The sequence below is a fragment of the Elephas maximus genome, chromosome 18 (genome assembly GCF_024166365.1).
Source record: "Elephas maximus indicus isolate mEleMax1 chromosome 18, mEleMax1 primary haplotype, whole genome shotgun sequence".
Taxonomy (NCBI): Eukaryota; Metazoa; Chordata; class Mammalia; order Proboscidea; family Elephantidae; genus Elephas; species Elephas maximus.
In genome coordinates this window covers 49,515,817-49,533,167 of record NC_064836.1, presented here as the reverse complement: position 1 = coordinate 49,533,167, position 17,351 = coordinate 49,515,817, and the positions used below count along the sequence as shown (strand labels likewise).

Here is a 17,351-nt window from a genome sequence, read left to right as displayed (position 1 = left end):
CAAGATGAGAAGGCAGAAGGGGACAGGCACTGGCTGAATGGGCATGGGAAATCCGGGGTGGAAAGGAAAGCAACTAGGGTCACATAACAATGTGTGTAAAAATTTTTGTATGAGAAACTAACTTGAACTGTAAAATTTCACTTAAAACACAATTTAAAAAAAATTAAAAGTGTATTTTTATTAAAAACAATTGAAAAGGGAGCTTTCAAGTGTTTGCCTTAAAAATCTGAGCTGTAAGAGTAAGGAAGGTGAATTCTGCTTAAGACTTAATCACTATTTTTGTTTGCAGAACAAAAATTCTCACAACTGGACCAATAAGCAACATCGTGATAAATTAAGAAAATATTGAAGCTGTCAAGGATTTCATTTTACTTAGATCTATAATCAATGCCCATGGAAGCAGCAGTAAAGAAATCAAAGGACATACTGTATTGGGCAAATCTGCTGCAAAGATCTCTTTAGAGTATTAAAAAGCAAAGATGCTACCTTAAGATCTAAGATGTGCCTGACCTAAGCCATGGTATTTTCAATCACTTCGTTTGCATACAAAAGCTGGACAATGAATAAAGAAGACCAAAGAAGAACTGATGCATTTGAATTATGGTGTTGGCAAAGAATATTGAATACACCATGGACAGCAGAAGAATGAACAAATCTGTCTTGGAAGAAGTACAGCCAGAATCCTCCTTGGAAGTAAGGATTCATCTTGCTTATTTTGGACATGTAATTGGGAGGGGCCAGTTCCTGGGGAAGGTCATCATGCTTGGTAAAGTAGAGGGTCAGTGAAAAAGAGGATGACCCTCAATGAGATGCATTGCCACGTGGCTACAACAATGGGCTCAATCATATCAATGATTGTGAGGATGGCACAAGACAGGGTAGTGGTTCCTTCATTGTGCACGGGGTCAATATGAGTCAGAACCAACTCAATGGCACCTAACAATGACAACACTTTCAGCAATGGAAAAAATTTGAATCAAATTCTTTATGTCATGTTGTTGAGTTCTTATCTGCCTTATTTGCTGGAAAAATTACATATATATACATTTATATATTTTTGACTACCTAAAACATGAAATGCTTTTTTAGGAAACAGAAAAAAAATTTCTAATATTATGTATTCTGGCCAAATATTAAAATAATTTACAATGCCAAAATAAGTAAAATAGTTTATATTTTATATCTTAATGTTCTGAAAAAAATACATAAAAAACTGGCAGCATGTATTATTTCACTCATCAAATGAATACCTCCAATTGTACTGAGAAATGAGGTATTTATTTTGATTGAATTAGTTTTATTTCAATGAGTAATAGGCATAATTAAAGCAAACATATTTTCTAAGTAGACTCAGTGCTTTAAAAAAAAAGGCTTCAAATTACCCACAATCCTCATGTGATCTGAGTTCAAGACTTTATGCTTATAAATGTTTAACAGCTGTTATGGATTGAATTAACCCATCAGCCGCTCCGCAAGAGGAAAGACCTGTCAATCTGCTCTCATAAAGATTACAGCCTAAGAAACCCTATGGGGACAATTCTACTGCCATGTAGGGTCTCTATGAGTCATAATTGACTAGATGGCACCCAACAACATGGATCGAATTGTCTCCCCCCCCGCCCAAAATATGTGCTGTAAATCCTAATCCTAACTATGGATCCACCACTCTTCTGTCAATTTGTCATACTGTAGTGGCTTTCATGTTCCTGTGATGCTAGAAGCAATACCACTGATATTTCAAATACCAGCAGGGTCACCCATGGTGGATAGGTTTCAGTGGAGCTTCCAGACTAAGGCTAGGAAGAAGGACCTGGTGATCAACTTCTAAAAATACTGGCCAGTGAAAACCTTATAAATAGCAGAGGAACACTGTTTGATGTAGTGACAGAAGATGAGCTCCTCAGGTCGCTTTGAGGGCTAAGGTGTGCCTGACACAAGCCATAGTATTTTCAATCCCCTCATATGCATGCTAAAGCTGGACAGTGAATAAGGAAGACTAAAGAAGGACTGATGCCTTTGAATGGTGTTGGCAAAAAATACTGAGTATACCATAGATTGCCAGAAGAACAAACAAATCTGTCTTGGAAAAAGTACAGCCAGAATGCTCCTTAGAAGTGAATATGTCGAGACTTCACATACTTTGGACATGTTATCAGGAGGGACCAGTCCCTGGAGAGTGACATCATGCTTGGTAAGGTAGAAGATCAGTGAACAAGAAGAAGACCCTCAACGAGACAGATTGACACAGTGGCTGCAACAATGGGCTCAAACATAACAACAGCTGTGCGGATGGCACAGGTCCAGGCGATGTTTCCTTTTGTTCTACATAGGTTTGTTAAGAGTCAAAACTGATGGCACTGAACAACAACAATACCTGTGGATGTAACCATATTCAGGAACAGGGTTTTCTTTGTTGCGTTAATGTGGTCATATCAGTGTAAAGTGTGTCTTAAGCCAATCACTTCTGAGATGTAGAAGAGCAGATTAGACACAGAAACAAGCAAGCACAGATGGGGGGATAGATAGATGCCACACTGAGATCTCCAAGGAACCCTGAGAAGAACACAAGAAGCTGAGACAAGGATTTTCCCCCAGAGCAGTCAGAGAGTGCCTTCCACTAGAGCTGGTGTCCTGAATTCAGACTTCCAGCCTTCTAAACTGTAAGAAAATAGATTTCTGTTTGTTAAGGCCACTCCCTTGTGGTGTTTCTGTTATAGCAGCACTAAAAAACGAAGATAACAACACTACCTTCTCTTCTCATTTAGGATGCCCATCTCCCCATTTTTTGACTCTAGTCTTTAACATGTAGATTTCTCAGTCCTGCAATAATCTTTTCTTGTGGAATATACGTTTCTGTTTTATTCTTTGCTCAGGATCCATGTGGCACTAACATATTTATATCTTTGATATGTATCACAGAAAAAAAAAATGTATAGATTGTTTTTTCTAATTTCAGAGAGCTATTTCACATTATCCCTAGATAATGGTAGAGTACCTACTCTCAGTTTCCTATTTCAAATGTGAAAAAAATTTAAAATAATTATACCATGCATATATATGGACACTATAATTCCAGAGAGGCAAATGAAGTTTAGAGGAAGAAGTGAAATACATAGAAAAAAATGTCTATATGTATGAATATTTATTACATGTATGTATATTAAGAAACAAAGCAAAACAAAAAAAATTCCATTGACGTCCAGTCGATTATGGCTCATAGTGACCCACAGGACTGAGTAGAACTGCCCCATAAGGTTTCCAAGGCTGTAAATCTTTATGGGAGTAGACTGCCACATCTTTCTCTCTCAGAATAGCTGGTGAGTTCGAACGGCTGACCTTTCAGTTAGCAGCCAAGCACTTAACCACTGGGCCAGCAGGGCTCATTATGTATATACATAATTCATATATGCAGTATATATATATATATATATACATATATTCCATAACCCTAAGAAAAGGTAAATGAGGAATTTTAAAGTTATGACATCAGAAAAACTTCTAGTTAATATAATTAATCTGGAGACCTCAAAGACCAACCAAACCAAACCTGTTGCAGTCAAGTCAAGTCTGACTCATAGTGGCCCTATAAGACAGAGTGGAACTGCCCCAATAGTTTCCAAGGAGTGCCTGGTGGATTTGAACAGCCAACCTTTTGGTTAGCAGCCATAGATCTTAACCACACCACCACCAGGATTTCCACCTCAAAGAGAGCAATTATGTAAAAAGAAAATGAAGACAAATTAATAAGCACGTATATGTAACGTTTATGTGAACCAAGACAGGAAATGAAACCGTTATTCAAAGAAATCGAGGTGTTTTGCTGTGTATTTCTATGTAAAGAAAAACTCGGAAAAAGAAAAACTGCTTTTATTCTGTATTTTTAGTTGGCATCAAGGCCCAGTCAAAAGACATGTTGGCTTGGGAATTGTCACGCAGGCAGAGCTTTTGGAATTATTCAAATAGAAAAAAAGACCAAGTATGTTTCATCCAACCTGTTCTTTTTGAAAGTAGAGAATAAAAAGCATTGATGTCTTTTTTGCTTTAAAATCACCTAACACATATTAAAAAAAAAATTATCAGAGGGAAAAACAAACTCTTGTGAAATGTTTGAAAACGCATAAGGAAACTGGTCACATCCAAAGGCCCTCCAAGGAAATTTCCTGGTTAAGAACAGTTTTGTTACAGAGCGTGCATTGGCTTGAACCTCTTCTATTGTTCTGGCTCCTAAATTCCCATCAAAGCTGATGATTAAAGTTCTACCCACTGACCAGGTCCCTACAATTATCCCATCGTGATTGAGCTCTACAGCGGGCACCCTGCTATGGCCAGACATAAAGTCATTAGAGAACTGTGAGGGATGATGAAGAAGGTTATTTTAATTCCCTTTCAGCCCTTCTCAGGAGTGGCTCTTTAGTTCAGAGAGCTGTGGGTACTTGCTTTCAAACTAACAAGCAATATTATAAATGGAGGCTGCATTATCATGATTGCAGACAATCTAAAGCACTTGAGGACCAAGGATTCCAGGTCCTCCATAGGTGCTGTTTTGTATTTATCAGCTAAAAATATATAGATGGTTCAAACAATCAAAGTGGCTGGGGGGAGAAAGAAAGCAATGAACGGGCTGGAAGGGAGGCAGGGAAAACAGAGTAAAAGAACACAGAATAAGGACAGAAATGCACATACAGTCCTTGCAATTTTGTTGGTATATACATATTTTTTACCCATTTTCTTGTTGTTCCACTGCGTAGTGTTCCAACTCTGTGCCAGGCAGGGGCTGGACTGGAGGAGGAGGTAGGGGGACATTGGCCCAAGTGGATCCATTGTTCTTCTGTGGTTTAGAAGAGTTTTTATTTTTCTTCTTTTTTCCACCTTTCCCACCTGAAAATAACAATGCATTTATTCAGAGATAGCAAATAGCAGAGCAAACAGAGTACATCTGATGGCAAGACGTATTTCTGTTTTCAGAACACCAGAATGAGTATGTTATGTTGTTAAAAGCTATAAACAATAAAATGATATCATCAGAAAAAATATTTCTATAAATTACTCAGAATGATATTGTTTTTCTCCCCATACTTTAATGGCAGGGCTGAATAAACCAAAAACATGGTGGCAGTCTCAAAAGTACATTTATTGATTTATTTGTGTCTGCTGCTCTCATGTTTTCATTGTTAGATGAAATAATGGGCCCCAACAAATTCTTCCAAATGTCAGATTTTAGTGCGTTTATAATGCTCTTTTGCATAATCTCTCTCAGTGGAAAATGCAGTGTCTAAGGATACAGGCTAAACTTTTCCATTAGAACTTACTCAATTTAATTAATCCAGGAGAGTAACATTTCCTCTCAAATGTAACTGATAAAAATCAATCAGCCACAGTCTGGAGGACACTTGTAAATCTTTCACAAGGAGATGTTTTATGGACTTTTTAAGTAATGCATGGCACAATTATTTTTGCATACAGTGAGAACAGTTCCCCGTTGTTTTAAGCATAACATTTCATAAAATTCTAAAAATGGAAAAGTAGTCAATGACATGTAGTAAGCAGTTTCAGAACTATTGTAATACAAGTGAATCTGTGTCCAAAACATGAAAGAAAGAAAAATTAATAAATAAACCAGCATCTTAGCCATATCTAAGATTACATGGAACTTAACTGATACATAAAATTAAAAATTATCTTTTGTGTAGTGCTGAACTTTTTTACTCTTCCAAAATTAAGTAAACAAGCCTGAAACTAAAAAAATGGACATTGTTGGATACAGAAATGAGTATTTCTCGGGCAGAATGACAAAGGATGATCCCAGGAAAGGTAAAGTGACTTCCATTACTCCCATCACGGTATATAGCTATTTCTCCAAATATTATATTGACCCCTTGGACTTCACCTTTCTGGAACTAATAGTTGTGAGCACTGAATATTGGTAGCAGGGCTATCTAGCAATATAGATATCACTAGGAGTCTACCTAGGGAATGCTGGCAGTGCAACAGTTAAGAACTTGGCCGCTAACTGAAACGCCAGAAGTTTGAGCCCACTAGCTGCTCCTTGGAAACCCGATGCGGCAGTTCTACTCTGTCCTATAGGGTCACTATGAGTCAGAATCAACCCAACGGCACATAAAGACAACAGAAGTCTCCTTGTCTCTTTTCTTCTACCAATTACTAATCTGCTTCATTCAAATTATAAAATTATGTAACTTAATAAAACCTTATTTGATGGCCCGAAACCGACGAACCTATTTAACTAGCCATGTACACTATTTACAGTTATGTAATTGTGTCTTTTCTAGGTAGCGTGTACATATATCTGCACATACGTATTTTAAAAAGCATCCCTGCAAACATAGTGCTTTCCCGTTGCTTTTACTTCTTATCTCTGGCAGAATAGGTGGTATTAAGAGAAAGGAGAGAAGGTATCTTCTGCATAGAGGTTAGCAGCTTGGTCTCTGGGTTCGAAAACTAGCTCCTCTTAGTTGATAGGTTACTCAGCAGATATCACCTCAATGTCCACATAAGTAAAACAAATATCATAAAGTTACTACTTGAGTTATTTTAAGGACTAAATGAGGTAATGCATGTGAAGTGCTCAGCATGTAAGGAGTGCTTAGTTAATGGCAGCCATTATCACTCTTTCCCATCTCCAACTTTCCACTGTTTTCTTAAGGCTTCTCCACACCCAGCTCCTCCAGGCCCAGTGAGAACCCCAGAAATAGCCTGACTCTGAGAATAATACACTTGCTTAAAGACAAGTCTTCAATTTTTGTCTTTAAGGTTGTTGTTACTGTTAGCTGCTGTTGAGTTGGACCCAAATTATGGTGAACCAATGCATAACAGCATGAAAAGCTGCCCAGTCCTATGCCATCCTCATGACTGGTTGGTGATCAGACCTTTGTGATCCATAAGGTCTTCATTGTCTGATAGGTGAGCCATAATCCTTTGTTTCCTGATAACCCACCAAAATCGCATACAAGGACTTTTTTTTTTTTTGAATAGTGTCCGAACTCTAATTCAATGATTACAGAGGGATGAGTTGGGCCACATGTCCTGTGTAGACTTCCTCCGAGTTGTTCGTCCTTTTTTCTTTATATACGTACAATGCTTTTCTCTTTCCACAGCGCTTTTACAAATGGTATGTGATCACCACTGGAATTGAGTAACATGGAATTGAGTGACAGGTAGGGAAGTTTTTATATCTCTATTTTATTGATGAGGAAATTGAGGTTCTTTCTGGGTGTTGAACGAATCATACACATTCACACAGAGAAAACAAACTAGAACACAGAAACTTTACTGGGAATTACTATTTCCAGCACTCGGAACTTGATTCTGTTGAAGTCTTTGCCCAAGCTCAAGAAAGCTATTACCTAGTCTTGCTAGTCTTTTGGAATTCTGGTGGTGCAGTGGTGGAAGCACTCGGTGGCTAACCAGAAGGTCAGCAGTTCGAATTTGCCAGTTGCTTCTTGGGAGAGAGATGAGGCAGTCCGCTTCTGTAAAGACGTACAGCCTTGGGAACCCTATGGAGCAGTTCTACTGTGTCCTATAGGGTTGCTATGAATCAAAATTGCATTTACTGTTGTGCATTTGGTTTTGATGTAGTGTGGCTCAAGCGGCTAAGCACTACAGTGCTAACTGTAAAGACTGGCAATTCAAACCCACCCAGAGGTGCCTCTGTAGACAGGCCTGGCAATCTGCATTTAAAATTTCACACCCTTGACAACTCTATGCAGCAGCTCTACTCTGCACACATGGTTTTACCATGAGTCAGAATCTACTCTATGGAACTAATAACACAGTCTTTCAAACAACAGACTTAATAATGTATTTTGGAAACACTGCTGACTCATAGAGGGAATTCATGGGACTTTACATTCAACATCTATTTTCCCCTGTTTTGGGCAAATTTCTGCTCCCTCACTTTGGGCAGTCTCGGCAGGATTATCCATCAACATGCCTTACCTTCTGAAAACAATGAGCTAAGTGGTAGGCTCTTAGCATGGCGGTGGGCATAGAACATAATAAGCTAAGGCAATTCTATTCTCTACCTATAACTTGAGTCTTGAAACTAACTGAGTCACTGTCTGTTGCTATTACTTGCAACTAAAGAAACCTCAATAATTTTAAGGTGAGGATTAACTTCATTACATTTTAGGGAAGCATATCTTGATGGCTTGCAAAAATATCTGACCCATCCTCTCTTTAAATATTGCTATTTGAATTTTACATTGGTTTAGTCTTAGCAAATGATTTCTATGTAAAGAAAATTCTAGAAACAGCACATTCAAAAATTAAACTTATAGTCAATTCTTAAAGACCACTGTGAGTAAAAATTATTTAGTTCTTGTTACTGACATACACATACATATGGGTACATATATCTATCTGTAGATATCTATAGCTATATATAGAATAACTATGAATGCAAATGCTATTTTAAAACACCTGAGTTTTCTTTTATACTTTTTAAGCTTGCTTTTTTAACAGAACTGCTCAGAACTTAGGTATCGAATAAATTATAAAAGTGTTTCAAAAAGGGTGATGGCATTAAAAAAATTTAGGGATGTTCAATTTCTTTACCACCATGATTATTTTAAGTTGGCTTTCATTGCTGTGCATGAATTAAGAAAATCTCATAATATTTTATGATCAGATATCCCTAGAGCAATTTAAATTTGGGTCTTAGAAAACATACTTATGATTATAAGAATATAACAAAGCTCTTTAATAATAAATTCAATTGCTCTAAATTAAAAGAGGGAATACGTGCTTTACTCTTACTGCCCAAGAATGCTTCCTATCACCAATTTAACTGTTTTTTTTGTATTCATATGTACATATAGTAGTCAATACTATATATATATATCTCAGGAGATTAATGGAGTAAAGGAAACAGCAAGTGCTATTTGTGAATCATGTTTTACTTAAAGTTACTCAAATAACTTTTGAAACTAGGTTACAATCAAAATATACTGAATATTTAAATGAAACAATCACAGAAAATCTTACATAATCCATAGTTTAGAGTATATGAGTTTCTTTTTGTATTTTGCTTGAGACTTTATGTATCTTAAATGATATAAATAGGAACCAGCAGAAATTGTTTTGTAAGTATTAGAAACAATGTGAGACTCATTATCAAGAAATGACAGTATAACTGACATATAAGGTTATTCAAAAAGGTATATTATGAAGACAGTTTAAATTCGTAACAGATGTTCAAAATTTTCTAGACTCTATAATGTATCTAATCCTACCAGTAGGTAAGAGGAGCAAATGGCTCATTTTGGAAAGAAGAAAGAACATTAACATTTTCAGACAGAGCGTATCATCTCCTGAGGAAAAGTAATTTACTAAATGTTATCCTGATGATCTAAAAGAGTTAACTCCTTATGCCCTTGATGCCTGGTAGCATATGACATACCATAACAGACTATCATCTTTACTAAGACTCCGTAGTTAAAAGAAAAAAAAAAAAATTACCCCCCAGGACAAACAAATACCAAGCATATCATTAATCTGAGCAGATTAAGCAAATAGGGTCATGGAATCAATTAGAAACGTGCAGATAAAGTCATCAGTCAAAGAATGTAAATGTTACGGCTGGCAGTTAGAGTTCATATACTACAACCTCCTCATTTTACAGGTGAGAAGCCTTAGGCCTATTCATCATGATAGGTATATATTTTTGTCCAGCAATATGTGTTTTTCACTACCTGTTCTATATAATACTTACATTATAGATTGTTACTATAGCTGATATATCTTGAATATATATTACAATCTATAGCACAAAACAATTATCAACATCAAAGATTACATGTGTTTTTTAAATTGAATTTTAATAATAATTTTCCATACTAACATTATTGTTTGGCACATTAACAGCATGTCAGACTAATACCATTCAATTGATAATAAATCTTATTACGTGGTATTTTGGGGAAAAAAAATCTAGAAATAGGAAGTCATGTCATTGCAAACCTAACGTTATGAAAAATCTCCCAAATTATTTGAGTTTTAGTTAAATGCACCTTTCGGTGTCCATGTCACAGGACTTACTTTCATGTGTGTATTTATTTTAAAGTTTTCTTGATCCTTAAATAGATTTCAAGGCAGATCAAACCATTCTGCTCATCAATGAATAGTACTTTGTATTCATTAAATACTATGAACATCAATACTAAGTAATAAAATAGTGCACTTTTTTTTAAAGGCATTCTTGTACAGTTAGTACATAAGGGAGATTGATTTTTTATCCTTATCCCTCCCCCAAAGTAGTATTTCGCTAGCATAAACTATTATTGTCGGTTAAGATAAATGTCTGACAGTGAGCTCTGATCCAGTCTTTCCTCATGATTGTTAGGAACACAGGTCATATGTTGATGACAAACAAATATTTCTCCTTACTGTAATGAGACCAACCTGAGAGACTGCCACTCCTTTCTGAGCTGTTGTGAGAGCTGGTGGTGCTGAAATCCTGTGACTGGTTGTGTGGCATTCTATTAGACAGTCCCTCAGCCAATCGGTAGTCAGGGATGTAAAGTAAGGCTAAGGGTTAAAGGGCAGAGGTCATAGTGGCATCATGTGATTAGTTCACAGCACAAGCCCATGCAGAACATGCAGTTAGCGATTCAGAAGCAGATGTCGTGGGACAGTGGAAGAATGTTTTTGTCTACCCTGACCTAATGGAAGTAGAGATGGAGTGCTGACCAGTATAGTTAAAAAGAGCTACAAGCATGAAACCGACTGGTGTTGGTGTGTGGTGGTGGTGGCGGCGGTGGTGGTTGGTGGCGGTGGTAGGGATTGTGCAAGTTACTGAATACATGCTGTTTTTTTTTTTTTTTTAGTTTAAGTAGTGAACCTGGTAATGAATCACTGTCAAACAACAAATACTAATTTCTATCTCATGCACAAATGATATGAAAATAACTCCTGAGGAAACAAGAATCTGCCTTACCATTGTTACCTTTGTTCTGATCAGGTAGAGAATAACCAAATCCCATCAGATCTGTTTTTTGCTGAATTGAGCTTTTCCATTGTGGATCAGGCAGATCAACAGCCAATTCATGAATGCTACTGGAATGCAAGATCTGTGTGGTGGCGTATGGAGTGGCCTGTGTTATTTGGCTGGAACTGTTGTAAGTGGTTTTGGTCGTGAAGTCAATGCTGCTATAAATGGCTCCATCTGAGAGCATTGTTGCTGTTTTATCCCCTTGGCCTGGAACTGGTGGCAGCACATCTGTGGTGAACATAGGGAAATGAAACAATTTAATGATGCACAGGAAGCCCAAAACTATCAGCACTGAAGATGAAAAATATATGTGTCATGTCACACGTTGGCATTTCAGCTGAGACAGGCTTCATGAGCCAATGAAGGGTAGATGATGTACAACCATCGCCAAGCTATCAGCCTCGGTGACAGGCAGGTCTACCACTAGTCCTTCACATCTCACAGCTTAAAGCACCCCTTCACCGATTTTCTTCCACCATAAATAAGAAGTTTGGGATATTTCCCTACTGAACGATGCTTTCAGTTGTTCATTCCATTTTAGAACCAGTGAAATTGTTAGCACTTTACAGAAGCGATGATGAGAGTGAACCTACAAACCCTGGATGAAAACATTTCTTCCCACTTTACTCCCAAAGACATGGAATGCAACTGCTGAATAGATGCAAAAAATTCCAAAATTATACTATCCTGACTAGGAGGTACATTTTTCTGACGTTTTAACTTGTCAATTATCTGATTTGATTGCATAGTTCTACATGGAAGTGGAGCTGATGCTTCCAATGATTTTTTTTTTCCTTTGGTAACAAAGGGGAACTTTCATGAATAAGTCATTTTCACAATACAGAAGGATTTAACTATAGAAAAAGCAATCTCAGTGATCAGGCAGTTTAATTTATGCTACCAGCTCTTCGAAGTGGAGAATTATAGTTTCAAGTTGTAATACAGCAAGAGTAAAATTAAACTTCAGGAACAACACTGAATATCAATCAGTCCATCTATCTTTTTGGTATGCTGAATTATCTTTACATAAAAAAAAAATTATCTTTACATAGTGCTTTATAATTCAGAACTGCCACCTCTCTCTTGAGCTCTTATTTTTCCTTTTCAGAAGATTCTAACTGAATAAAAAAAAGTCACTAAATAAAACTATTTCCATTCATTTAGTTTTAAAAGTGAATCTAATTATAGTATGTTCCTTAATAATCTAGGTTTAGAAAATCTCATTTCACAGGACTTGAGATCATCAAATCCCTCAATCTTTTTCATGGTAAGAACTTTCAACTATATTACTGAAATATTAAGTAACAAACCAAATTATCGTAGTACAAAAACCCAAATTATTATAATTAGCAAAAAATAAAGCAGGAATTTTGTAAAAATCTCCTAGGAATTGTGGATTTTATGGGTATAGCAGTACTTGGAATAAGAATTCTTATATGAGCATTCGCTTTGTTTTTGTATTTTAAAAGTTTTTAAAAGTCTTCTTTAACAGATATAACAAGAAATGCAAAATGTATTTCATACATTGTATATTTAAATCTTTCTGAAGACTTTAAAGTCTGAATTACAGATTTGTTTCACAATTAAGTGGATTTGTACTTTGTTGAAGTAACTTTTAAATGCTTACAAGTATGATAGTTAGACATATTCAAATGTATAATGTTTCATTAAGATGTATAAGCATGTAATATTGTTTCTGATTTCAAGAATATCATAGCTACTTTTCTGCCCTTCTTGCTTTTAGCTATATCCTAACTACAAAATTAGGCCTTGAAGAAGCGATGATGAGAGTGAACCTACAAGCAGGTTTCATTCTTCAGTGTTAGTATCATTTTCATTCTGTAAGTGCTGCTATACTAATTTTGGGGCCGCATATTACCTTCAAATATTACTGGATCACCCCCACATTTTCAAAAAAAAATAAATCAAATTGTATCCCAACATTGAAATTTGGGGAGATTCTGCAGGAGCATCTGGAAGTGAGTGTGTGTCCTCTAACACCAAATAGTCTGGAAATCTGGGACCTTCCTCCCAATAGTCTGCACTGCTATATTTAGACAGGACTTCCTATTTTCCATTTTTCCACAGCTCCCACCAGCCCAATCATTTCATGGCAATAAGCCCTTGTTAACATTTGAGCTAGAAATCCCTGATTTACGTGAAATTCGTCCCTCCCGTTGGAAACACTCATGATTCAATCTGTAGTTTTTCACCACCTTGGTTACACTTGCACTCACGGCCCTGTCTCTTTTGCCTACTACAATTACTTGTGTGAATGACTGCCTCTTTCATTGTGTCATAGTTTTTTGAGGACAGAAACATATGGGATTCATGTCTGTATTTCCAAAATTCCGGAACCTATGTTTCGAGAATAAGCACTTGCTGGTTGAATGGTTGAATGAATAGTTTATAGTTGATATTGCAGACTTTGCAATAATTAGTAACTTTATTATTCAGAATACTGTTTTCATTACATTCAAACATGTGTTTGTATTCTATTCTTAAAAGGAACATGTCAGCGTCCTTGATTCTTCTTTTAAATCAATACGGTTACACAGCCATTCATGTGAAACCTGCTTCTAGGGCTCTAGAGCAGTGTAGATGAAAACAAACAAACAAAACAAACAAGAAAATGGCCTTTAGAATAACATAGACCTGTATCATACACCCAGATTTACAAATTATTCATCTTAATAAACCTTATTCTTGACCTTTAAATTGGAAATATGATTATCAAAGTCACAGCATCAAGGCAATGAAATAAAATGCGCACACACACACACACACAACTCTAACAGTATTTATGGCACATAGTAAATGCTTAAAATGCCTATTACATTGAAAAGTGATATGTTAGACCTTGCAAAACTTCTGTCTTGGCCTTGATATTCATCTGTGAAATATTTCACGTCATAAAAATGAGGTGGAAATGAAAGAAAAACCTTTAAAATCTACAAATGTAGCCTTTGGTTAATTTGGACACAGACATTTTAGATGTTAGAGTAGCCTGCTAGAAATAGAAAAAAGAAAAAAAAAAACCTTCATGTTTTGGCATTTATTTCTTGATATAAAGATGGACGGGTGTGCTATTCCAATTCATACACAACAAGCAAAAACAGCAGTTGATAAAAGGCATGGAAACAGAATTCTCTTCACAAAATTAGCCAGGGTAGACAAAGGGTCCCCAGTGAAAAGATGCTCAGGTATAGAACATGGCCTTGGTGGAGAGATAGCAGGGCTCATAGTCTGGTCACCTAGGGGAGGTCCTGAGCAAGTGAGAAGCCTAAAACAGGTAGAGGTGGGAAAATATTGGCTCACAGAGGCTGAGGAGTCATACAATTTACTTTTTCTTCTCTCATTTACTCAATTGAAGCCTACTGGGCACTGACTGTATGTGAAGCTCTATGACTGTATGTGAAGCTCTATGCTAAGCCTGTTTATAGAGTCATCCATTTATCCTCATCACACAACTACGAGGTAGAAATGGTTATTTTTCTCTATTTTATTTCGAGAATAGGAGGAAGCTCACTACTGAGGCTTATGGAGGGCTCAGAGTATGTGCTGACTGCATTAACTTTACCTACAAATGTAGAAATCCTTCAGTAGATTCATCCAAATTTGCCTGGATTACAGCACTACTCTACTAATCAATCTCTCCAACCTTCCACTCTATCTCCATTCTCCACCCAGCTGCAGAAGGAATGACTTAAAGCAGTGCTTGGATCATACTGTTTCTCCTCCTAAAATCCATTAATGGCTTCTGATTTGCCTTTTTAAGTGGTCTAGAAGCCTCTCTGTTATCTGTTCCTCTGTATTTCTCACCACCTCTGCTGCCTTGCATTTCACACTCACATCATAAGAACCTTCATTCATTTTCTCAAATAGGTTAATCTCTCCCTTACTTCTGGAACTTAAGTATGATAGATTCTCTTCCACACACTTTTTCACACTTTTGACTAATTCCTACTTATCCTTCAGGTATTCAATAACACTCCCTTCATAGAGCTCTCTTATTCCCAATGGGCAGCCTTCCCATGTGGGGTATTGGCAAAGCAGCTTAAGTCTACTCATTGTCTGTACAATCTTCTACCAACGGAAAAATCGCTTGTACTCTTCAAGTCAAACACTGGGACTAAAGGTTTCTCTACTCCTATCTTTCTCTAAACCCATCTCTCTCCCCTTGACTGGAAGAAAGTTGGTGGTTATTTATAATAGGTCCAGTTCTGTCTCTTTATAAGGACCTATGGAGAGTGATCTGGCACTACATTTTGGAAGTTTTTAGCATGTCGGCTAAAAACTGGGTATCAGCTATCAGTTGTAGAACTGCAGGCTAGTTTTCTCTCAGCATGTTGCTATAGTCACTTAATTGTCTACTCCTTTATAAGGTACATTACATAAGGGTAAAGACCACGTCTTATATCAATATTCTTCCTGCCTGTCATAGTGCCAGGTATACAGCAGGTACTCAGTAAATAGATTTTGATTAAGACTTAGAGAAGTGAAATAACTGGCTCAAAATTATAAGTCTCAGCAGTAGAGTTTCTAATTTTAGGAACCTTAAACTAATATTCCTAAAATAAAAAATGTACTCAGATAATTTATCTTCTTTGTTAGTAGTCACTTCCTTAAAAGCTTGGTTTTATTGAAGATAATATAAACACTATATCTTTATATTGAAACATTTAACAAAAGTACCATATGGTTAGTACATGTACTTCATTAATTTCAATTATGAGACAAAATACTCTCCATGAATCTTTTAAAAAAATCTGAGAAATCCAAAAAATAAATACATAACGATTTTGAAAAACACAACTCACCTCCACGCCCAAAATTCCCAATCTCGTTTGGGCCACTATTGCTATTGTTCACTGGCAAGCTTGTAGCTGGCCATGAATCAGCAAGCCATGGATAACTGGGGTCTCCAGCATTTAGAAGTCCTGGACGGCTAAAACAGCAAGAAAAAGGAAATCAACCAAGGAAACTCAATGAGAGATTTTGATACCTATCTCATGTACTAAGGATGGTTAAGAAATTTAAGAAGATATTCATTCACTTCACCTTAAAATATGGGGAATCTCAAGAATTAAGGTGCTCTGGCAGTTCATTAAGGCTAAATATAGAACAACCTTGTCACTGGAAGTAGAAGCGTCCTCGCCTGCGATTCAGCCGACATCCAAATGAATTCAGTTGTCTCTCCTGAAATTGGCGGGAATTGGTAGTAGCATAGCAGGATCCCGAAACAAGGTTTGATGACAAATTGCCACCTCAACGGAATAATTGCTCAAAGTGACTGCTCAGGATCAGCCATTTCTAAGACTTTGGGCTATTGAAGCCCCAATATGTATCTGTCTCCTGGAGGCTATAACCCCTTTTATAAGGCCTCAGGCTTGATTTGGAGGCAAGGAACTTGAGAGAAATTAATGAACAGTATTTATACTATTCCATCAAAAGCACATTTCCAAGTTGTCTAAATTGCAAAATATCAAGGGTCTATTAAAGTTTTTTTTTAAGGTAATAAAAGGTCCAATATGATCTGATCAGGCATGTGAGTCAAGTCTATGAGGAAAACTTCCTTCACATCATATTTAATAAAGAATTCCCATCTTTAATATAAAAGATGGGATTCTGATTCGTTTCCAGATTATTAGCATGCTTACAAAGAGATAGCAACATCTATAATCATTGCACTTTTCTTTGATAGCCCCCTTCTGGTACAACCCCTAAGAGAAACATGTGTTTCTACGAAAACTGCAATAAGATGATCCAACCTCTTTCTTGCTACATCCACTAGCTCTCATTAGGCCTAATCTCTTTTTGCTAAAATATTGATTAAATGGGAGATTGGAAGTTATTACCAGAGCCTAATTACAATCTCCATATTGGCAAAGGGAAAATAGATGAGGATATATGGGTTTGTTATCAGCTATTATCAATTTCAATTGAGTGTCCAAAGTTGTGGAATCCAGTCCTATCAATCTACAGCCTATTCATCATCCATGAATCATTTACTTTGTGATCGATTATGTGTAATTGTTCACTCACAGCAATTTAGGGAGAGCCAATAAGGAGTCTTCAACAACAGCAACTTCATTTGCTAATGTCTAATTAATGCAATAAACATCCTGCTAACAAATGAACACATTCCTTGTGATATTTACCACTAATTTCTTTAGGGGCATCTGGGAGATATGAAACATCTGGGCTTGATTCCTCTAAAGTGCACAACAGATAGACGATTAAACCTTGTGGCAAGCCACTGAATTCCTCCTAGAATTCGCAAACTTTAAGTGATTGTTTATCACAATAACAGCCTCTTACTGTAGAGTTTCCCAGTTCTGAT

The 17,351-nt window shown here is 36.6% G+C and overlaps 1 protein-coding gene across 14 annotated transcripts in view; it reads right to left on the bottom strand.

The window, feature by feature from the left end:
- The window catches only part of ROBO2 (roundabout guidance receptor 2), a 652,610-nt gene that overhangs the window by 40,334 nt on the left and 594,925 nt on the right, over positions 1–17,351 (bottom strand). For all 14 annotated transcript variants that reach the window (XM_049858165.1, XM_049858166.1, XM_049858169.1 and 11 more), the window contains 3 exons: positions 15,829–15,956; positions 10,955–11,236; positions 4,722–4,878 (listed from right to left, as the gene is read on the bottom strand). In XM_049858165.1, the coding sequence (XP_049714122.1) occupies positions 4,722–4,878; positions 10,955–11,236; positions 15,829–15,956 (567 nt within the window). The remainder of the gene's footprint in view (positions 1–4,721; positions 4,879–10,954; positions 11,237–15,828; positions 15,957–17,351) is intronic.